Raw genomic sequence first — 23,812 nt, forward strand, 5'->3', positions numbered from 1 at the left:
TATTTCCAGTGACCACTCTGGCGCACTAATGGGTCTGCATAACTTTCTATTAAGGGAAGAGGTTAATGCGAGAGGATGATACAAGGTTTTCCTAGCATATAGCAACATATCAATATAACATATTAAAAATAAAAACTAATCATGGTTACTGTTAGAAATAGTTCAATGTCACATCAGAGCTTCTCTGTGTGTCAGAACTTACTTCATATTCTGTCTGCTGTGTTTAAATTTAACGTACAAGTGTTCCAACATGCTTTCTAATCTTGCTGGTTTCTGAAACTGACACCTGTGTTGGCAGTGCCTCTGGCCACATCACCTCCTGAAATAGATCCAAAAGGACGGAACAAGTTTAACTCAGGTGGAGACGTAGTATGTGGATATAAATAAAAAAATGTATCATCACTGATATCAAATATCTATTTAGCCTATAACCACAACCTGACTTCTATAAGATTTTGTTATTATAGTTTGGTTTCAAAGGTTTACACAGTTGTTGTATTTTAATGACAATACATGATACATCTGAATGAAAATGGGCAGTTGACAAAACTAATTTCTTTCTAAATCTTTCTAAAACTAAATAAATAAAATTGACTGACTGTATGGAATAATTATAGCCTACTTTAAAAGAATAATTAAATGAACTGGTTATTAATGAGTGACTAATAATAATAGTAGCGTAATAAAAATAAAAATAAAGACAGACAGACAGACGGACGGACAGACAGACAGACGGACGGACGGACGGACGGACGGACAGATAGATAGATAGATAGATAGATAGATAGATAGATAGATAGATAGATAGATAGATAGATAGATAGATAGATAGATAGATAGATAGATAGATAGATAGATAGATAGATTATCTATGCTTAAAGAATAGTTTGTCACACTAGTAAACCGGTTGTTGAAATGGCGAATAATAATAAATAATAGCCTAATGATAATAATAATAATAAAAAACAAAAATGGCTACTAAATAAATAAATTAATACTCTATATTAATTGAGAGAGTGTATGAAATATTTACCACAGAAAAAATAAAATAATAATAACTTGTTGAATGGAAATGTCACACTGCAGACCTAAAATATTGTTGTTGTTCATGATGATGATGATGATGATAGACCTAACAAATTAATACATGAATGAATGAATGATCTATATTATTTGAGAGACTGTAGGCTAGGTAATATTCAGCCTATAGCCTACATTTAAAAAAACTAATTTGTTACACTGTGGGAATATTTCAGTTAACTGCTAAAATTGTTCTTTCTTTCTTTATTTGTTTTATTTAATTTTAGCATTTTTTTTTATTTATTTAAAATGGTGAAAAACAGTCACAAAAGTTGATGGCCGTACTGTGTGTACACTAGCTGACAGCAGGGAGAATCAAATCAGAGCAGATAGGACGGAGTTAACTTCCTCTCCTGAAGAGATCCGTTCAAACATGGTTCCTCCCGTTCAGGTCTCCCCGCTCATCAAGGTACAGCTTCTATTAGGAATATGACTCTCAAATTGTGTTTTATATTCAGAAACATGTTCTAGTCTTGTTAGTTTATATTAGCGACCTTCATTTATCCTCAGCAAATAGCTCGCTATACGTTGCTAGCTTAGCGTAGCCGGTGTATGAGCTAATGGTGTTAGCCTGCTAGCTTGTCCATAGCACTGCAAGGTCAGTACGTGGGTAAATGATATGTTGCATAGAAAACAGCGAGTGAGCTGTCAAATGTGAATAAAGATTATTGACTAAACTTGTACATTGTCCTGTGGTAGGATGAATTTATAAAAGTATAATTAGTCCCTGTAGCCTAAAGTAATATGGCTATACAGTGTGTACCTAATATATAAAAGCTGTATATTTGAAAACATTTTGTTTCAAAGACGACTAACTGTTATATTAATTATATCACATCAAGTACCCAGTAATAGACTGTGATTTTCATGCTGTTGTCCAAAACTTTGACCTAAATATCATTGCAACTGTATTTTCTCATACTGAATGTTTATTTTAAGTGATATTCAGTAAAGAAATAGATTTGTAAAATATGAGAGTTGCCTGTGAAATCTTGACAAGCTCACCAGTCAACAACCCAGCAGTTTTCTTTTTCTGATTTCAGACAGCAAGATGGTCAGCCTTGCTAATTGGATTAATTTATGGGAAGCAGAGATATGGTAAGTGTTTATGTATGGTGACATTTAAGTTTTTACGTTTTAGTATAGTATATTTTGTATTGGGATGCCTTTTCTGCTTCAGTAAATTGTCTTTCTGTGGTGTTTTTCAATCAATCTGCTCACCAGATTATCTGAAGCCCATTGCTGCTGAAGAAAGGAGGGTTGAGGAGGAAGAGAAGAAACTCAGGGAGGAGCAAGAGCGTATTTACAAACAGCTTTCTGAAGGTTTGTAACCCTTCTCTCTCTATACATATTATTCTACAATATAACAATAAAATATAACAAAATGTATCAGATGATGTTGCAAATGTGGTAGTGGTATTTTAACCCTGGTCCACCTGACCTTTGTGTCTCAATACAGACTTTTTATATTAAACATTAGAGGGTAGATACAGTAACGTTGAAATGGCATCTGACAAAAGAAATTAGTCCCTTTTTTTAATTTTGTGATACATTAACAGCGTCTCGTGGTGTAGCATGTCAGATTTCACAGATTTTCCTGTGTGAAATATAACTTTGGGTTTAAAGTTATTCAATGAAAATATTCAAAAGAATTTCAGTTTATGATCTAGAAAAAGTTATCAAAGTTCATTGTATGCGTGTGTGGCCTAACTTAGTGATGTATTTAGTAGTGATACAGGGTGTTGCTTTACCACAAATATTTCAAAATGTGAAAATATATAACTATTATCTCTTTTTTTTTTATCTGCACAGCAAATTCTGACACCATTCTGAAGTAAATCTCCATGAAGTATCCATTCCAGCACCAAATGAAATGAATCACAATAAACCTTATTTTATTTTCAATAAAGACAGAAGGTAAAAATATTCTTGTATGTTTTCTTTTTCCTCATTGCCATTATTCAGGTAATTCAGATTATATGCATCAAAGGGACATCTGCATACCTTTTCAGCAAGAAAAGAACATTTTCATTTGATGGGATTATATTTATATGCTCTATGTGCATCTGACAAACCAAGATCATTCTCTGAGAATGCGTTGTAGACTGTTTTGTCTTTTCTTCACTGCTGTGGTGACGTTTATAGAGGGAGGACAGTTGTATAACCCGACCATGGTTTAGCATAAATCCCAGGATTTAGGTCAAGCCAATACAGCACAAGTGCTGATTTTGCACAAATGGTTTGCAGCTACTTAGCTGCAGTGCTACACTTCATTAACTATTTCAATAAGCGAGATAAATATTTGTTTTGAATCTCTGCTTTCCTTCATTTATACACTACATTTTTTCAGAGTTTATCTAAAAACCCCAAACTGTCATGACTTTAACAGAGACAAAAATACTGGAAGTCTTGTAAGAATATTGCCAAGAGGATTTATTGGGAAATGGAATGTGTAAGGATGTTCAGATAACCTTTGCAGATCTTGTTATCTAGGAAGGGAAGGGTGGAAACTGCTGATAGTTCTCATGGGATAAGAGGCTTTCTTATCGAGTGAGTCATTGAGCAGATGTGTGAAGAGAATCAAATCCTTTGTAGTTTTAATGAGTCTCAAATTAATATTGTTATTGCTTTAATACACTTTTTGAAAGAAGTCTCTTCTGCTCACCAAGGCTGCATTTATTTGATCAAAAATTTTACAGTAATACTGTAAAATATTAGTGTAAAATACTTGCTTATGCATTTTAATATATTTTAAACTGTAATTTATTACAGTGATGACAAAGCAGAAATTTCAGCAGCCGTTGCTCCACATGATCCTTTAGAAATCATTCTAATTCGCTGATTTGGTGCTCAAGAAATAATTCTTATATCAGTTTGAAAATAGTTCTTAATATTTTTTTGAAACGTATGATTTTTTTCCCAAGATTTGTTTGATAAATGGAAAGTATAAAAGAGCATCACTTATTTGAAATAGTCAATCTAAATACTAAGAAAAACACAAAGTTCATAAAAATATATGCTTTAATTGTCATAGTATCGAGCATACAGAAGTGAAGCTTAACGTTTACCAATTTAATTGAAATCACCCATATTTTATGCTGTATTTTTGATGGTTTGAGAGCATCTTATTTAATGATGAATCAAAATAATCAAATTTGTGTCAAAAATGATGAACTTGCTCTGCAAGTAAATCACATTTGTGTCTAATTCAAAAAGACTCAAAAAGTTATTACCGGGCCCTCGCTCTCAGATCTGACACATTGATTTAAACATCAATATTCTTTGCTACTGCCTGATCCTTTTCTACTTAAATTAAACCTTTATGATATGTGAAACAGAAGCAGCAGCTTTGTATAATAAGCTTCAAAATTCATTAAGTGCACTAAAACACCCCTTCGTAGTATTTACTTTAACACTATGTAAAGTCGTACCTCATAAAATTAAAAATAATGTTGTATATTTACACAATTAGATTCACAACTGATGTTTTTACGGTGTTTTATAGACAATCAGTGAAAGAGAGACTTGATTCCTACAAAAAAAATCAGACATAAGAAGAAACAAATTGCCTGAATCTGAATACCTTCATGAATTTAATCACAGACTTCTCAAGGTTCAGTGTGATGACAGGTCAGCTGAGAACAGATGAATGGTATCAAGGCCACTGGAATTAGTTTTCTCTTTGAACGCATGTCCCAGCAGCAGAGACACTGAGTAACGGGACATTGCTCAGTAAAACACACCCATGATAGCACTTGATGTAAATAAGTCTGAAGGACAATTGCGCATTACCTGTCAGCTTAAGTGAAGGGAAAATAAATCTAACTATAAAAACAACTATAACTTTATACCCAATCGAGCTTACCAGAAGCTATATTTTGTTGCGCACTAAAGTCTGTCAGCTATCTTCTCACATTTAGCGACCTGAAAGTTAGCTTCCAGCTGTACAATGTGATTACTTTTAGAGGGAATAAATGACATATAAAGTACATCACTCATATAATGGCCTTTTTTTATATATTCAGTGAAAGATGACAACAAATTGAACATTATTACAGTTACAAAATGGAGGAAAAGTTATCTTGAAATTACAACAAATTTATGAACATATTTTTGATTCTTTGATTGAACTTGTCATGGACCTGCTTGATATTAATTAGCAGCTGATCACCACTGAGCAACTAAATTAAAACCTATCCACTACAAGTAACTTATAGATGATGCTAATATCTTTGATTGGATGAAGGGGGGGGGGGAAATCAGAACCATATTTGTAATATTTCCTGAAGTACATTTAAGTCTGCATTGTGATTAATTGAAACCGATTACCATTCAATGACCCAAAGGAAACACAATGGAACAGTAATACTAACTGTAGGCAAGATCCAACGTGTGTTTGGTTAGCAGATGGTCTTGTGGTTTGGTGATAGCATATAATGCATTGATAGCATTTTCCCACTCACTCTTGATCAGATCTTTGGGGATCCTAAGGGTGAGGTTGATCTCACCCATGTGATGTACTACTTAGAGGCTAGGTTGCATCTTGGGCTGCCTTGCCCTCTGTTGTCTTTTCTCTAGCAGATGGAGCAGGTCTTGGACCCTGATCCTGATCCACTGGTGCTGTTGGAATTTGCAGCTGTAGAGAAACCACACAGAAACAAACTCAAAGAATTAGGATTAAAGAAATGCATTATATCATAGAATATATAGCTGACAGGATGTTGTAATTGGCTATTCTAGTTCAGGTCTGGGCTTTCTGATGGCTGATCAAGTTCCTTGGAGATTAATGAGCTACCTTTCAAATGTCTGGATTCATTAGGTTTTTACTGGCTTTTATTCTGCTGGAAAGATAAATTAAATTAAAGCTGCAGTCTGTAAATTTTGCCTCTTTGTCACCATCTCGACACGGCTCCAGCGCGGATTCATTTAATGTTTTGAGGAGTATGTGTGGCTGTCAATCACCTCACTGGTGTGGATACTGTACTTCACAATCACAGATTCTAGCCTGTGTCTTGGAAGTATGACTTAAATAAGAATTTTCACCGTATATTGTCATCTGAACAAGTAACAAGTCTGCCACTTTTGTTCTGACCAACTGAGGAAAAAAGCATTAAAATAAATTGCGCAACCAATGGTGATTACGTTAAATCTAACGATTGGTTAATTAGCTCATATCACATCAAACCATGCAAATTATTATTATTGTTATACTTTGTTTTCAAATTGTTAATGTTAACAACATCAGCATTGTGTGACTACATGTATGTAGTGTGTATTAGCGTTACATGAAGATTTCAATTTCTATAATCTCTAATTGTCATACCATTCAAATTTCATATATTATTCTTGTTATATATTATTGCAAATTATTCTTCCTTATAACTGGTTCTCTTTAAAATACAAAACTTGTGTAATCCCACGTAAAACTACAGTATCTGTAATCAGATGCACATTTATAACTGGAATATAATCAAATTTCAGTCACTTCAGTCACACTTTCATAAACACATAATCCTTTCTGGATTACAATCCGCCATCAAAATGATAAATTTAATTATTCCAGCTGCTGTGAGAAAAGGCTATAAACCAGGGGTGTCAAACTCAGTTCCTTTTAGATGCAACCCTAATTAAACATACCTGATCCAGCTAATTAAGTCATTAAGGCTTATTTGAAAACTACATGGTATGTGAGTTGGAGCAGGGTTGGAACTAAACTCTGCAGGGCTGCGGCCCTCCAGGAGCTGAGTTTGACACCCCTGCTATAAACGATCTGCCGTCTGCAGCATCCTCACATGGGACAACTTCTTTATGTTTACAGACGTGACGTAATGACTCGGCGTCATGCTCGAATTTCTCATGAAAACCTACCAGTACCACTCAAATTAGAAAATATTATTATAAGCTAACCGTTGTGAATTGGGATAAGGTAAGGCGATAGTTTTGAACACTGGCTGGTTATGTATTTGATTTCGGATTATTTTTAACCAAAAAAGTTACAGACTGCAGCTTTAAGTAATTTGTAACATTGCAATAAAATTCTACTTCAAATAAATGCTGTTCTATTGAACTTTCTATTTATCCAAGAATCTTGTTTTCAACACTGATAAAAAACATGTTATCAACAATAATTATCAACATTAATAATTAATAAAAAAGTATAAAAATATAATAAATAATAATAATCAACAATAATAAAAAACATGTTTCTTGAACAGCAAATCAGCAGAATGATTTCTGAAGGATGATGTAACACTGAAGACTGGAGTATTGGCTGCTGAAAATTCAGCTTTGCCATCACAGATATAAATTACATTTTAAAATATATTAAAAATGATTTTTGTAATAATATTATAATATTACTATATTTTTGATTAAATATATGCAGCCTTGGAGTACATTAGAGGCTTTGAAAAACATAAAAAACCTTAACAACCCCAAACTTTTGAATGGTAGTATATATCGGTATGTCAAATGTCAACCTGAAAATTAGCTATATGAGGGTCTGATTGTAGGTTCTTTCAGATTTAGTACAAATACAGTGAACAAAGCATATAGATTAATAAGCAAAAGACTAATATTCAAACCATTTTTGCCAGATGCTTCCTGTTTGGCCTTAGCTGCTTCCTCCATTTCCTTTAGTTTTGCCTCGTATTCTTCCTGCCTCGCTTTCCAATTCTTCCGGTTGTTCAGAATGCCATCATACATTGGCTGGATCTCGGGGTGAAAACGAGAGAACTCCTGTGGAAAACAAAGGGAAGGCTTGCTAAATGATCTTAATGACCAAAACATTCTCATTTTGTTTTTAACATTAATTTCTTGAAACAAAAATGATCAGTTCCCTTCATTCATAAAGGTACCTTGTAAACAAAAGTACAGACAAAGTCGATAAAACCACACTGTAGCTTTGGCAGCTCTGCGGCTTTGTTCCTGTCCATCATGGGCTAGATTAAAAGACAAATACCACATGAGCTTTTTAGATTTAGATTGTTTCCAAGATGGGCGTTTTTCTAGTCGTCCAACTAATATTAAATTCAGGTACTCACGATAGGTTGTTGCTCAAGAACAGTCCTCTCAAGATCACCCTGCTCCCAGAATTCAGCTGCCACAGAGAGGGCGACCTAGGATGGAAAAAAATACACTTTGTACATTGCTGAGAAGCAAAACTGTAGTCATTCTTCATTTGATATCTCTTACCTTGCTCTGCACCTCCCATGGTTTTGTGATAGCTGAGAGGTCACACGCTGTCATCATCATGGCCCTGGCCGATTATTAAAAATATAAAAACACGCAAAACACAAAATTATTTTTAAGAGATGTGTTATGCTTAAATGCCTATAGTGTAGTTATAAATGGACACACTTACATTACAATTTCTTTCCTTGTTGTTTCAAGAGACATGAAGTCCACCCATTTCTTCTGTTCTTCATATGTCTCAGAGAGATCCACAATTTTCTGGAACATTGTTCTCTTTCTTTAAGGTAGAATTAGGAAAGTTTATATTTTAAAACCTTTTTCTCATTTTAGCTTTTCACTTCTTTAAATGAACAGCCATGGTCACTATAAACTGTCACTGCACAAAAACAGCTGAAGGAAAAAGTACAACTGCATATGAGTTTGAAACAACATAGTGACAAGAATGTATTTTCATTGTTGAGCAAAAAATTCCTTTAACTTAATTATATACAAGAGACTTTAAGACATGCTTTTATGATATACTGTCAAAACTTACTTGAAGTACAAGGCAAGATCAGTTGCAATAATGGCAATGTCAATGAGGTGGAAGACATGCTCCGTTTGTCTTCTGTTGAGGTTTTGGAAGATGTTTAATGACTAAGAAAAAAAAACATTTTAGGATCAAATCAAATTAACATGAAGGCTTACATTCTGGTAGTTTGCTCATACCTCGTCGCCTAACAAGAATTTGCCAAAATCCAAGTGATGCCTCTCTAGAATGGAGGATCCATGCAGCTTGGCTAGAGGATTTTGGGACCTAATCACAAAACATACAAATGTGAGGATGATTCTTATTAGTAGAAGCAATAGTACAAGTACTTGTAGAAACAGTAGTAGTATTTACTGACTTCACTTGGTAGAGATTATTTGTGCCTCTGTGGTCGATATCATGCAGGAAGCCGGCAGTGATCATGGCCATCACTTCCAAATCTGTGTAATACCGCTTCAGTTTGCCTGTCTGGCTCCATAAAAAACAAAACAAAAAAAAATATGTATCAAAAACATGGAATGAACAACAAAGATTTTTGACACTGGATCAACCAAACTTGTTCGGAAACATCATCAATTTTGCAATTCTGTTTCATACTTCACTTTTAATACCTACTTAAATGAACAACATACATTCAGTATTGACTGTAAACAAGTAATCCTACAGCCTGAACAGTTCAGCATGATGCTAACACCAACATAATGATTTAAATTCCCAGGGAATCCATGAACTGAAAACATCAGATAAAAGCGGGTTCCAAATGAAAAAAAAGTCAAGCTAAGCTGAGCAGGTCATACCGTGAGTAAAGTGAACATGGTTTGCCCAACATTGAAGCCATGGCGCCAGTTGTGGTAGGTGATTTTCCTGTAGCCTTTGCTGACTGAGTACATGAATCTCACCAAAACCTAATTAGAAGATAGCAGCCAATTTTATGGAATTTCATGATACTTCATGGCACAAATCAGGTGCCGCCATTATTATAAACAAGCAGATTTACCTCCTGAGGGACCTGGAATTTTTTAACCACTCCAACTTCATAGTACATCTGGATCCCACACGTTACAAGATCCAATTCAGTGCAGTCAAAGTCTGAAAAATGGAATGCGTAGATCTCAAACTTATTTGGGCCAGGCAGCTCTTTTTTCTGCATGAAAAATAATAAAACAAAAATCAGACAGTGCATAACGTTTTGAGAACATAAAGCAATGCAAAAGAAAAAATATGCCAAGTATGTTGAATCATTTGAAGAATGCAATAATAGCTAAAACAGCCTAACTTAAACATAATTAGTATATGGAGAGAATCACAATAGAAATATCTGAAAGCATCCGTAGTGTTTTTCCTAATGGATTCTTATTAAAGGCAAATTTCTTTATCTCATCTATCTGAGAAGTTTAATATCAGCCTGTGATTTAAACATTCTTTAATTAACAAGTAGTTCCATGTACCAGAATCTGCAAAAGCTCATCCTCCTCACAGTCTCTTGGTTCTTTGTCAAAATATTCTCTTGTTTTCTAGAACAGAAATACCAAAAGAGAACAAAAATAAATAGTTATAAAATAAATAATAAAATAAAAGAAATTTGCAACTTCAAAGTATAAACTTACAAGGATGTTTTGAATCTCATCATCTCTGCATTTGACATGGTACAGCACCATGTCCTGGGCAATGTCCTTCCTGTTCTCCAGCTTGTTCATTTTGTCATAGGTGTCTGTGTTGAGGACCGACCAGCCCAGAAACTGTGTCAAAGCCTGTCAAGACAGCAATGCAATGTCAACAAGTCCGTGGTTTTCGTATACAGTCGGTACATGACCATTCTTTGTAATGCTACCAATCAATCCATCAATTTTACCTCCATGAGTTGTTCATCAAGGTCATCAAATGGTTTACCATCCTTCCTGTTGTAGAAAGTTGCAATGCCAACAATTTCTTCTTTTTTGTTGACAATTGGCAGGGACAGCACATTCTTGATGGTCCATCCACTGTCATCCAGAGGTTCCGTCTACAGAAACCCAAAGAGTTATTACTACAAGTCAAGGGAACTTTAACCATTATACATGTTTTAGACAGTAAAAAAAAAATACCTGAAAGCTGAACATTTCATCTGCTGCTGCATTCATGATGTTGCAAATCTTGAATACACAACAGAAATCAATAAATGAATATGTAAAGACATACTTAAAATTTCAAAAATCAACCATGCTTCATTCCCAAAGTGAAAAAGGAGTCACTTACAAATCCACTCTCTGCTACATATGTAGGTAATCCACTAACCAAAGCCCAATGATCAGCAGGTGGAGATCTGTGAAAAAGAAAATTGTTTTTATAATGCCATCTCTTATAATGCATACATTGGTTACAAGAAGAAAAATCAGAAAACTTACGGTATGACCTTGATGTCCTCTTTTCCGTGCAAAATATAATCAATAACTTTGTAGAAAATAACTTCCTAAGTCAAAGATAAAGAATTTAATTTAGATAGAGAAGCATTTTAGAGAACTTAAAGGTGTAGTTCTCCCAAAAAAAGATTATTCTGCCAACATTTATCATTCCAAATCTATATAACTTTCATTCACAAAAAAGAAATATTCTAGCAAAAAAAACAACAACCCGATCTCATGAAAGTGCGTATAAAAAGTACGCCAAATAAAAACGAAAACTCGTGGTAATGATACGCAAAAATGGATTTTGGCGTGTCTATGCTACGCGATGGGTAGGATTAGGGTTGTGGTGTAAATGCGTATCATACATACGTGAAAACTGCGTATCATATGCACGCCAACAAATTTCGTATCATATGCACGCCAAAAACGCACGTAGCATATAAACGGCAAAGTCCATTTTTGCGTATGAATACCACGAGTTTTCGTTTTTTTTTTTGTTTTGTTTTTTTTTTTGCGTAATATTTCTACGTATTTTCATGAGACCGGGCTCAAAATACCCCAAGCTGCTCTCTTATATTTAACAAAAGTGAATGGTGACCACAGATCAAAACTGGGACACAAGAAAGTCAAATGGATTTGAAATGACATAAGAGTCAGTAAATGTTAAAACAATTTTGATTTTTGGATAATTTGAAATGTAAAAAAATGCAGCTTACCCTTCCATCAGGAGTTACAGGGCCAGAATAAGGTGGCTGCTCTCCCATCAACACGGGCCAAATATCAAAGAACTCCTGCAAGAGAATAAAACCACGGGGTCAGTCTTAAAGAAGGACATGAAAGCCTCTAAATTAAGCATGAAGTCTCTGTTCCTTCCAGCAATTATAGTGATTGACGTACCTTGTCCTTGGTCATGTCCAGTAGGCCCACAGAGTACCTGTCACAGTTGAGGTAGGCTCGTACTGTGTACAAAGCTTTGTGAAACTGTCGTTCAATGTCTGTGAGCTCTTCAAACACCTTGTTAGCTGACCACAACAGCAGCTATGGATGAGATATATGAAAAATGCTTTTAAAATCGACATTTTTCAATTCAATTTTACAATTTCGTCACCTATTATGCAGACTGACCTGTCCTTTTCGTGTTTCACAGTTATGAAGGTAGCTCAGATGAAAAATCTTCAGGTTCAGAGAGCCAACTTTCAGATACTTTAAAAAAAGCTTTAAAAGAAGAGACACATTTTAAGAAAATAACACGATGCCATACCTTTACTGTCTCTTTAAATGCCAAGTGTGTCTTTACTGTCCCGTTTCAACATTTTATAAAAATATCTAACTTTTAGTGTGAATACTAGTGTTGAAAACCAACACACTTAGAAATAATTGCCAGTGAAAATGTGTTCACATAAATGAAATTGTGAAGCAAAAAAAAAATCTTTAAAGTTGTGCTTGTGCTATTTTTACTGGTTTTGAGGCCACTGTAAACTGTATTAATAATAGTGGTGGACAAAAACAGTAAACAGACACTTACATCCTCATCTTCATCTGTGAAATGGGGTCCAGTAGTCTTGTTGACTGCCATGATGATGGCTACGACGTCCTTTCCGTTCATGATGGGTGTGGCCAAGATGTTGCGTGTGGTGTATTCAGTTAGTTCATCAACGAATGAGCTAAAGTGACTGTCCTACAGTGAAAGCAAAGTCAGTTTTGTCACATACAGTATACACTAGTTTTATCACTTAATAACAATTGATATTTGTTGTAGAGTCAGGCTGAAAAAAAAATTATTTATTAGTTTATTTTTTAATTTAGATACAAATTTGTATTCTTTTGATGTTAATTTAGCACAATATCTCATCACAGATTAAATACATGCAGTACACACAAAAATAACCTTTAAAAGACACATTTTAAAGGAATATTTATAATCCACTTTTAACTGTGGAATTTGTCTAACAATTAATTATTGCTAATGGATTAATGACTTATGGATATTAGAAAGTAGATGAAAAATAATTTAGTAACACTTAACAATAAGGTCCTATTAGCTATCATTAGTTAATGCATTAACTAACATTTAGTCACAATGAGAAATACATTTGTAACTTTATTTATTAATCTGTTAGTTAATAAAAACTATTAACTGCAAGTTTGTGTTAGCGCAAATCCATTAAATAATATTAACAGATACAACTTATGATTTTAATAATGCATTAGTAAATGTTAAAATTAACATTAAGTATAATAAATGCTTTACACTTATTTTTGGTTACACTTTATTTTATGGTGTCCTTGTTAATGAGTAATAATAAATAACTACATGTATTTACCATATGTGACCCTGGACCACAAAACCAGTCTTAAGTCGCTGGGGTATATTTGTAGCAATAGCCCAAAATACACCGTATGGGTCAAAATTATAGATTTTTCTTTTATGCCAAAAATCACTAGTATATTAAGTAAAGATATTATATTCCATGAAGATATTTTGTAAATTTACTACTGTAACTATATCAAAACGTCGTTTTTGATTAGTAATATGCATTGCTAAGAATTCATTTGGACAACTTTAAAGGCAATTTTCTCAATATTTTGATTTTTTTGCTCCTTCAGATTCCAGATTTTCAAATAGTTGTTCCGAAAAATTGACACTTAAGACTGGTTTTGTGGTCCAGGGTCACATATGGTTAGGGCAAGTATGAGGGTTTGGTTTAGGGTTAGTTGCATGAAATTATGTATCATTTATTGTTTTTACTATAATACATATATGCAACATTTGTAACAAGGGCACCATAAAATAAAGTGTCACCATTTTTTTATTCTTAGTTCATGTAAACTAATGCAACTAATGTTAATAGAAGCTTATTGTAAAGTGTTACCAAGAAGTGTTTTATTGCTCTAGTTTAACAAGATAACTATTTTACAACTGATTAAACAAACAATCTTCTGTAATTCATCTACTGAGAGAAGATTTGGTCACAGGTGAAATAATCCTTCATGCTGGACATGGGTCATGGCATATTGAAATAAATGGATTATGTCAAGAGGATTTGCCAAGCCTCAAAATATGACCATACCTGCAGTCTAATAATGTATAATAGTGTAACTAGTCTCTCTCAATCAAGTTTTACATTGTGTCTGATCTGTGTGCAGATGTTTTAAAAGCAATGTTTTGTACCTGTGTAACATCCTTGACATTGACGGACTTCTTGGTTTGAGCCACATGTCCTACTATACCGATGTCCAGAGGGAAGACGATCTCGGAGTCTGGAGGCACCACGCAGTCGTCGAGCTCAGAATTTTCATTAACGTTGAAGAGACGTGTAGCCAGCTCAGCAATGCCGTTTCTCTGTCGATACATGAACAGGCTACATCGGTCGGCGTGGATCAAAGCGCTGATTCGCTTCAGAATCTTAAACATCACCTTCTCCATATTGACATTCTCCTGCATGTCTGTAATGAGATCGTAGAATATCGCTCCCTCCTCTGTCGAGCATATGTCCTTAAAATTGTCCATATCCACTTTAGACTCTGGTATTCGCATGATGGAGGCCACGGCACCAGGTTTGAGCTTTTTGTCAAAATAGCTCCTGGCAAAATCTGGATTTCCATCCAGGAACTTCTCCACGTCTTCCTTTTTGACACTCATCTTGGGATCTTCTGCCCCAATCCCAGTACTGGCAGGTGATGGCCAAGGAATGAGAGTTCAAATGAGGTTTCAGAACAAAAACAGAAGGTTTACAGCATATAATCCTCAAATGGTTGAGAAAACGAAGAATCGTGAGATGAGACGCCTGCCACAGCAGGGGCAACCCGTGTCCAATCTAACTGTCATCAGCAAGGTGTTTTCCTAATAGTGTTGAAGGTGAATCAGGATCTGCTCTAGTAAAACTGATCAGGTGACCTGCATCAAAGCCTGAGCCCAGAGCTGAAACCGAACGACGTCCTCCTCTGAACGTTCTCTGTGTCCTGAGAAAGAGAAGAGATGCTCTTAATGACAGTTTTAGAGAAATAGCTATATGATCATAAAGTATGTGAGTGCTAATGCACAATCATATGCTTTGTTCCTCTGTGTCTCCTCTCCCAGAAGCCTGGCCTTTGCGCTACAAGCTCTTTAAGTTCTTATTAAAAACACACTCCTCATTACTAAGCCCTATTTAACCAGGCCACTAGCTGATTATCTCAGCACCCCAGTTGTCTTCTTACTCAATGTGACTGCAACCATGAGAACAGTGAAAGGGCTTCCCTAAAAAATGTAAAAGAACAAATGTACAGAATATGTGAGTATTAGTCACCAAAAGATGACCAGACATATTAATGGTGTGCCTGAACTCCTATATCATTTAAGAGAAAATTAATAAAAATATATAATAAATATCATTTGCAATATAACTGATAGACTGTGATTCATATGCCATTCATATGCCAATATTATGAACACTGTTACACCAATATACAGTATTACATAATTGGTGTATGGTATTTACAAACAGAATACATTATAATGGCATAAACAAAACAAAAAAATAGTGGAAGAATTATGAACAACAATATAAAACAAAAAATGCAAAAATAAAATAAAAATAAATTAAATAAAATAAAAAATAAAAAACAAAATAAACTAAACAAAAATGCAGAAATAAAATAAAATAAAAATGCAAAAATAAAATGAAATAATAAAATAAAATACAATCAGCATCAATAACTATTCTCAAAAAGAGTCAATAACTTTGTATTTCATTCTAATTCTATTAAAAGTATAATACTGCCATTTTGTATAGCAGTAACATGGATAAGCTTAAAAACCATTAGCATAAAAGTGGGACCGCTGCAAATATATATAATTTGCAAAATGTATCTGGTAGAATGTGATTCATATGCCATTGGGTGCCAATATTATGAACACTGTACACCAATATACAGTATTATATAATAGCGTATGGTATTTACAAACAAAATACATTATAGTGGCATAAACAAAAAAACTAACAGAAGAATCATGAACAAGATAAAAAATTATTAATAAAAAATACTAAAATAACTAAAATATACAAAATGTATGCTGCTTGTTTGGAAAACATTCCTAAATCTTTTGGTCTTGGTTCTGCTCCTGAGCTACAAATTCTGTATCAGATTTTATATATACATATAAAATAACAAAATTAAATAAAACAAAACATAATTGATAAATTGTGTTAATAATAAATCAATTAGATTTCAGGTACATTTGATGCATTTTAAACACTTCTAATAAAAACAACTGAGGAATACAGGCCTAGATGGAATAACGATAAAGAGTATTATCATAAAATGCCTATAATCCTTTTGTTTAGGTAAAGTTCATATCTATATAAAGGCTTCGTATCCATCTTAAGCAAAAGGTCATGAGGATAATCAGCATATTAATAGCTCAATACGTGCACAAAACAAGTCAGAGCTTTGGCTGCTGAGGGAAGGTCCTGTGTGCATCCGTGAGTGCTGGTCTATCTCTATTGTTTTGGTAAACACTGCCGTTTAGAAGCTGTACATGACTGATTGTCAAATGTATCCAGTTGTCAGTTAGTTTCCAATACACAAAACTAAATCAACTAAATCAACCTGTTTGACAAAATGCAGTGTCTTTGGAGTTGCCTGGGGGTTCAGATGGAACTCTACCAGGGTGTGAACCTCAACTTCTACATTAGCACATCAGATCCATAACCAATAGAATATCACCAACTACTGCATTGATAAGAATAACTGATTCCTATGCACAAATTTCAATAATGTGTTCATGTTTGTTTAAACATTTAAATTGTAATATGTAAGACATGGATATTATTCTTTGACATGTGAAGAAACATTTTATTTTGTGGGTGACTTCTTGACCCATAAAACAGCAGTAATCAGAATCTGATTGTTTTTTTGCTATAGTTTTTTTGTTACTGTGCCACCTAGTGATAAGAATCAGTCATTGTTCTGCACTCTTAGGTTAAAAATCTGCCTCTGGGGTGGATACCTTTCAAAATGCACAAATATGTACCATTTAGGTGTAAGTAAAAGACAAAGGTGTACCTTTTGAAAAGGTTCCGCTGCAGTGACAAGTTTTGTACCTTTTTTCCTGAGAGTGTGTTGATCATGATGATGCTGCACATTAACCAAATGAAAATGAAAACAAATTCATTCTCTTGTAAATAAAAGCCCTCAAGGTTTTGTATGATAATTCAAACAACATTTTTTTTTGTAATTGTCTAAATGCTTTTGTCACTGCCAAAAAACCCCACAAGGGTGCAGCAGACCACAGTTTGATTCATTCGAACTCATGTGAACCTATTGATCTCACATGCAAATAATCTTGCAATTTGAACAGTTTGAATTGATCTTGACTATTTTATACTGCAGTCCTTGGATTGGCTGATGGGAATGGTTGCTGGGTCTCTAATAGTTAAAAAAAAAAGTAAAATTTGAATTTGCAAAATCAACTGTGTTGGGGAGCTTGGTTCAAGAACACTATCCTGACAGGCATTTAGAAATCTTACAGTTTTCTGTGGAAGATCTTACACATCTTACACACACACAGCACAGATTTCACAGCATGTGTATCGTGACTTGAAGGTTTTACATTTTACAAAAAGGCCTTTTACTTGCTAAAATGTATAACCAATCAGTTAGAGGGCAGAACAGATTTTACAGCAAAGTTTTGGTCATGCTGATAATTTAGAGGTCTTACAAATTAATGCATCAAATACATAAGCTTTATAGGGTTAAAGACCCCGTTCTTTGAACTGGAGCATGAAACAACGGATGTGATTCCAGAAAACAAGCTTAATCTACTGCATCAGTCAACGGGAACATGTGCATGGTCAGCACTGGTGTATGAACTCTAAGGAGTGCCTTTGTTTGAATAGTTTCATAGGTTGGCCTGGAGCAACCCTTGGGGGATGTGAGGGATTAGGATCAGGGTTTATGGGGTGAAGTCCACGTGAACGACAAACAAAACAAGAGGGCCATAGATGCATTTCTGCAAGTGCTGAAGCTTAAGGAAACAGCAAGGTGTGAAAACATCCACTGAGAAAAAAATGAATGGTGAAGAATTTAATGCAAAAAGTGGTGTTTGCCATTAAATTAATATGACCATGCTTTTTGACAAAAGGTTTAACCAAGTTGTAGGCAACTGTTAAAGCTGAATAGTGCAAACACGTTATAGTACAATGGATACACAACCAAACAAAACAAAAATGTTGTCATTATTTACTTAGCCTCATGTTGATTCAAACCTGAATGATTTTCTTTTTTCTGCAGAGCACAAAATATGATATTTTGAAGAATAACTTGTAATTGTTATCTCAACAACATTTATTGGCGCCCAATGATCTCAACCAAAAAACCCAATGAGACAATTCTCAAAATATATCCTTTTTGTCCCACAGAATAGAGAAAATCATACAGTTTTGGAACAACATGAACGTGACTCATTCATGTATAGTTTTTAAACTCATTTAAAAGTAAATGCACTTCACTGCATAAGAATAACAACAACCAGGGACAAACAATAAAAAATATTGGGTTTACTTTGTCATCTGTTTACATAGTATATATAGCTGAGAGCTTGAGAAGCTGTGGCCAAAAAAAGAATAGAAGGTCTTAAAAAAGAAGTGTACTAATCTCTGTGGAGTACACCCACAAATAGATACTACTGTGGAGTGCCAAGAGAGGTCAGCCAGGTTAGCCATATCTCATCTTTAGACACAGCCTAAATAAATGGATTGGGATCGAAACTATAGCAACAATGCCACTATACCAGTTATTCAAGACAGGAACTAATTATGCTGGAACTTGTCAAGCAACTGTATGAATACATATGATGCTGAATCACCCCACCTGAGAGCAAAGTTCCTTGAGGTCACAACAGCATCTGAGGCAGATCTCAGTGCTGTAACGTGATGTTACCCGTGGCCAACCAATCCTAATACTGCTAATTCAGCAAATGTTGGCCACTTATGTTACGCAGATATGCATGAGAACTAGTCCCAAGAACAGCTCAGAAAAGTCTTACGGGGACAATCTATAAGTCATTTTAAAATAGATACAAATGTACATCAACCGTGTCGTAAAATAAACGTCATCCTCAATATAAAATGTCTGGCTGAGAACCTTAAAAACAGACCTAGAGAGTTAACAGTGATTCCTGAATTAAATTTCCAAACAAAACTGTGATAACCGTTATTAACCTCAGATTAATAACCTAAACCTAAAATAGCTACAAAAAAAAAAAAAAAAAAAAATGGCTGAATTGCATATAAAATACATTTTAAATGAATGAATGACTACTACTGATTAATATAAAAGTTATTATTAATAATAATGAAATCTTCTTTTGGAATAGATATATTTATTGCTTTTATGTAATGATATCATAAGGTAAAGAATCTAGATTTTGATTGCATAATTATTACTATTCCTGCTTTTCATAGCACACCAGTACTGTGCTATTATAAACAAGGCTCCTCTTAAAACCTGATGAATGTGAAATTGATGTGATCACATCACACAAATCTACTAGAAAAAGCCAAGTACATTATTACATAATAGATTCTCATAATGAATAAAGCTGTTTCCGTAATCACGTCCATCTCATCAAAACAACACAAAGCCTCTAGGAGCCTATTGTCATCAAGATAACACTGGAGCATGCACCCTCCCCACTCAAATCAACAATCACAATCATCCCAACACAACCATTTGTTTTCAAATTATTGGACAATTCGTACATCTTGCATTAGCTACATTAGCTACAATTAAGTCACTAAATGAATTCTATCCTAGTTATTTTAACTAAATGTTAATCCTCTAGATCTTACATCTATAAGTTTCTCTTATAGTAGTAGTTAATATTTTAACATAATAAACATCAACATACAGGACATCAAGGATCTAGATTTAAACTTAGATATGCAAAAATCAAGATTAGTCTTTTTCAATATAACACAAACTGAAGAGCCATCCTTTTTTTTTTTTTTTTTCATTTCCAAATTTTGTTTCCCAATTTCAATTTTGTTTTTCCAAAACAATTCCCAGATGTTTTTTTCTTTACAGTTAAAGTCTCACTACATTCACTATAGTTGCATAAAGCTTTAATTGTTTTTTGGCGAGCATGGGAGGGTTCAACCGAGAAGCCAGATTACAGTGAGGATTTCTACAACCGGATTAACCATAGATTTAAGAACCTTATTTAGTCACAAGAAGTGAAAATAATCAATAAGCCTGTCTGTGGAGTTGGTATAAAAGGGCCTTTGCTCAGTGTAGACAACACAGCCTTGTGGAGAACCACAAAGAGAGACCCTACACCACTGAATCCTTCCTTTTGTTCACTCCAAACAACAACAACAAAACAAACAGGTAAGATCTAGTGTTTTCTGTAGGCCCTTAGGGCTATGAGGTTAACTAAACTGCAGTTCAAACTGTAATGAAAAACATTATCTGATTAGCACCTGTGGTTTCCTTCTCAGTTACCCAGAATGGAATACTACAAGTTTGCCCTGCTGGTGGTTTTCCTTTCCTACATTGAGCGCTGCTGGTCTTCCTCCTGCATTGTGGACAGCTTTACAGTCAAGGACAACTTTGACCCCAAGAGAGTATGTAGTATGCAGTTTAATGATTTTAGAGAGAATAAAAGTTTGCACATTTGCAATCGTAATATAAAACAGACAGGCTGACCTAACCTGGTGTATTGTATCTTGTAGTATGCAGGCAAATGGTACGCTCAGCAGAAGAAAGACCCAGAGGGACTCTTCCTCCAGGACAACATCTCTGCCGAATACACCATTGATGATGACGGCACCATGACTGCCTCTTCCAAGGGCCGCGTAACTCTTTTCGGGTTAGTGATGAGTCTGAAAGTATGAGTGTAACAATGAAGCATTCAATGACATTTGATTCAGAAAACTTAATAAGCTTAAATAAGATTGCGATAACATCACATGCTAATGCTAATTCACGCTAACAGAGAATGTTCAAAGTTAAGATCCTTCAAAGTTATCTGGTCTTTAGTAATGTTCTCAAAACGTTAGCACAAAAACATTAGTTATACTTATGGAATGTTTCTTTGTGTTAGATTTAGAGAATATTCAAACATAAGATTTGGATAATGTTTGCAGAAATAATCAAATGGAATTTAATGTTGTCTTTAACATTCACATAACCAACAAAAATGTTCTTCAAACATTTTTTTAAAAATGGGAAAAACATTTTGATAGTTCTGAGAACACCCTGCTAAAAAAACAATAGAAGCCCAATAGAAACCATCACAGAAATTCCAATAGTTTCCATTAAAATACCATTATAAACCATTAGCTTTTTCCAGTAAAACCATTACATCACATACCAGTAGACACCATTATAGTTTCCATTAAAACCAATGCAATTTCTATTATAACCATTAAAACCATTACATTTTCTATTGTGTTTTGGGCAGGGTTCTATTGTTTTTTTCAGCAGGGCATAGTTTGATAGCAATGACATCACATGCTAATGCTAATCTTAGTTTACTGCTTAAGGCATCTGGGTTGATTCAGACAAGTTTAAGAATAGACGATAGTGAAGACGTCATATGCTAATGCAAATCCTGCTGCTTACGAATTCTGTGTTAATTCGGCAATTAAGTTTAAATATATGGTGGCAATGACGTCCCATGTTAATGCTAATCTTGCTTTATACAGGTTCTTAATTAATTGAGAAATAAGTTAGTGCTGATGTCACAAGCTAATGCTAATCCTGCTAACTCTTTACAGATTCTGGGTTGTGTGTGCTGACATGGCTGCCCAGTACAGTGTTCCTGACCCAACCACTCCTGGCAAGATGTTCATGAACTATCAGGGCTTGGCTAGCTATCTGTCCAGCGGAGGTCAGAAGACACTTACGTACCCGTTATCACATCTGTACCCATTACTGTCACATGAATCATTTGACTTATTGTTTATTCTTCATAAAGGTGACAACTACTGGGTCATTGACACCGACTACGACAACTATGCTATCACCTACGCTTGCCGCACTCTGATGGAGGATGGCACATGCGAGGATGGCTATGCCCTGGTCTTCTCACGCAACCCCCGTGGCCTGCCTCCTGCAATCCAGCGCCTCGTCCGCCAGAAACAGGACGAGATCTGCTTGGCTGGTCAGTTCCAGCCCGTCCTGCAGTCTGGTAAGTCCACTGACAGAAGTCAGGCTTGCAATTTAGCTGCAATACACCAAAAGTAGTCTTATTAATTCAGTTAATCGTGCACATATAGATGGAGTTTGGATTTGATTTCTCTGTCTGATCTGATTTTTCCCATCTCACATTTTACAGGGGCTTGCTAAGGTGTTAGAGGAAACTAAGAGCATGCTGGCATAAGAAGTGGCATCCAGGGTCATTCCATTTCAGTGCTGTAGAGATGCACGTGTGCATCAGGGAGACATCAGATTATTGAACTTCTTGACTCAAGGGAATCTTGGACTGTGTGGAAGTGTGTGTGACAATAAATATTTTTTAAACAAAACGTACTTTTGGACATTTTTATGGAATTTATACGGGTGGGTGTTTCACATTATCATTCACATCTTCAGTATCACTGACAATGACTTGCATCAATCTGGTCAAGAATTTTTCTCTAGATTATTTGTAATTTAAAATATATTAGAATGGATACACAGCAGTGAGTGCCCCTTTTGTGTACAAACTGAAAGGGATATATTATAATCCACAGCATATTTGCATTAATAACCAATGCCAAGAAGAACAGAATCAACATACAGTATAAATCACAAGGGACAAATACATTTCTGTTTGGGAAACATAATAGAGATTATGGGAAAACATCTGCCAAAGTTAATGAGGGCTCATGAAATCTAAAATGGTAAGAATTAGACAGGTGTTGTTTTGCCAAAAGAAGATCAAGTTATCCACTTAGTGTAGTTACAAGGCTTTAGTAATGAAAACTCTTGGTTTCAAGCAAAATAAACAAACGAAAAGTAAATATATTTTCAGGCAATGGATAATAATATATTATACATGTGACAAATATTTTTGCAGCAGAAAAAGATATCTTGTCTTAGCATTTCTTAACAGATTGACGAGACATTAAGTAGATGTTTTAAATGTTTAAACTACTGTAACTATTTTAAGAAGACATTGATTATTTAAATTTAGTATAATTAAGTGTAATTAAAATCCTACCATTCAACAGTCAAATGTGTCTGAGGCTTAGAGAAACATTTCCATTTTCAATTTCTAAAAATATGCCCAATTATAAGAGAATCAAACTTGAGGATTTTCACAGTGATATATTATCAGTTATAAAGGTCTATCAATAGATAATAGGCATAATGTTTCCAATGATAATTGAGCAGTAACACAGTTCATTTACAATTTACAATCTTAAAAGATTCAAAGCACAAAGGTTGGCATAAGTAAGTGCAGTATGAGCTTATACAGTTCAGTTTTACATTGGGTCATCTGAGGTCTTGCCAATTAATCTACAATAAGTTAATACCTTCTGAAAACTGTTCTTGTTACGACTGCCGATAAGTATTCTCACGCCAGCTGGTGTCTTGGAGACAGAACAGATTGTCTGTACTGAGCCAAGTCTCTGCTGGAGAAAGTCAGGGTTAA

General features: G+C 34.6%; 3 protein-coding genes across 4 annotated transcripts; 2 read left to right on the forward strand and 1 right to left on the reverse strand.

Annotated features, from left to right (window-relative positions):
- The first annotated feature begins 1,339 nt into the window (after nt 1-1,339).
- atp5mea (ATP synthase membrane subunit ea) lies at nt 1,340-3,006 on the forward strand. Its single transcript, XM_058758423.1, has 4 exons — nt 1,340-1,489; nt 2,124-2,178; nt 2,305-2,403; nt 2,893-3,006. The coding sequence occupies exons 1-4, from the start codon at nt 1,454-1,456 to the stop codon at nt 2,916-2,918; spliced, it is 216 nt and encodes a 71-aa protein (XP_058614406.1). The 5' UTR covers nt 1,340-1,453; the 3' UTR covers nt 2,919-3,006.
- A 1,166-nt stretch (nt 3,007-4,172) lies between these two features.
- On the reverse strand, nt 4,173-22,336 carry pde6b (phosphodiesterase 6B, cGMP-specific, rod, beta). The gene is made up of 24 exons (XM_058758187.1): nt 22,200-22,336; nt 20,883-21,053; nt 14,360-15,150; nt 12,713-12,865; nt 12,313-12,402; nt 12,085-12,225; nt 11,904-11,978; nt 11,188-11,252; nt 11,039-11,105; nt 10,888-10,935; nt 10,656-10,805; nt 10,411-10,554; nt 10,252-10,317; nt 9,801-9,947; nt 9,601-9,708; nt 9,162-9,271; nt 8,983-9,070; nt 8,810-8,910; nt 8,444-8,551; nt 8,275-8,338; nt 8,124-8,198; nt 7,938-8,021; nt 7,665-7,818; nt 4,173-5,716 (listed from the first exon to the last, which is right to left on the reverse strand). The coding sequence occupies exons 3-24, from the start codon at nt 14,828-14,830 to the stop codon at nt 5,655-5,657; spliced, it is 2,571 nt and encodes an 856-aa protein (XP_058614170.1). The 5' UTR covers nt 14,831-15,150; nt 20,883-21,053; nt 22,200-22,336; the 3' UTR covers nt 4,173-5,654.
- On the forward strand, nt 20,457-22,647 carry rbp4l (retinol binding protein 4, like). Of its 2 annotated transcripts, XM_058758195.1 has the most exons (6): nt 20,457-20,559; nt 20,670-20,795; nt 20,904-21,040; nt 21,951-22,063; nt 22,151-22,363; nt 22,511-22,647. In XM_058758195.1, the coding sequence occupies exons 2-6, from the start codon at nt 20,679-20,681 to the stop codon at nt 22,519-22,521; spliced, it is 591 nt and encodes a 196-aa protein (XP_058614178.1). In that variant the 5' UTR covers nt 20,457-20,559; nt 20,670-20,678; the 3' UTR covers nt 22,522-22,647. The 2 variants fall into 2 exon arrangements, with proteins under 2 accessions (XP_058614178.1, XP_058614177.1); XM_058758194.1 differs by having other exon boundaries at nt 20,507-20,795.
- Nucleotides 22,648-23,812: the final 1,165 nt, after the last annotated feature.

Source organism: Onychostoma macrolepis, chromosome 21 (genome assembly GCF_012432095.1).
Source record: "Onychostoma macrolepis isolate SWU-2019 chromosome 21, ASM1243209v1, whole genome shotgun sequence".
Lineage (NCBI taxonomy): Eukaryota > Metazoa > Chordata > Actinopteri > Cypriniformes > Cyprinidae > Onychostoma > Onychostoma macrolepis.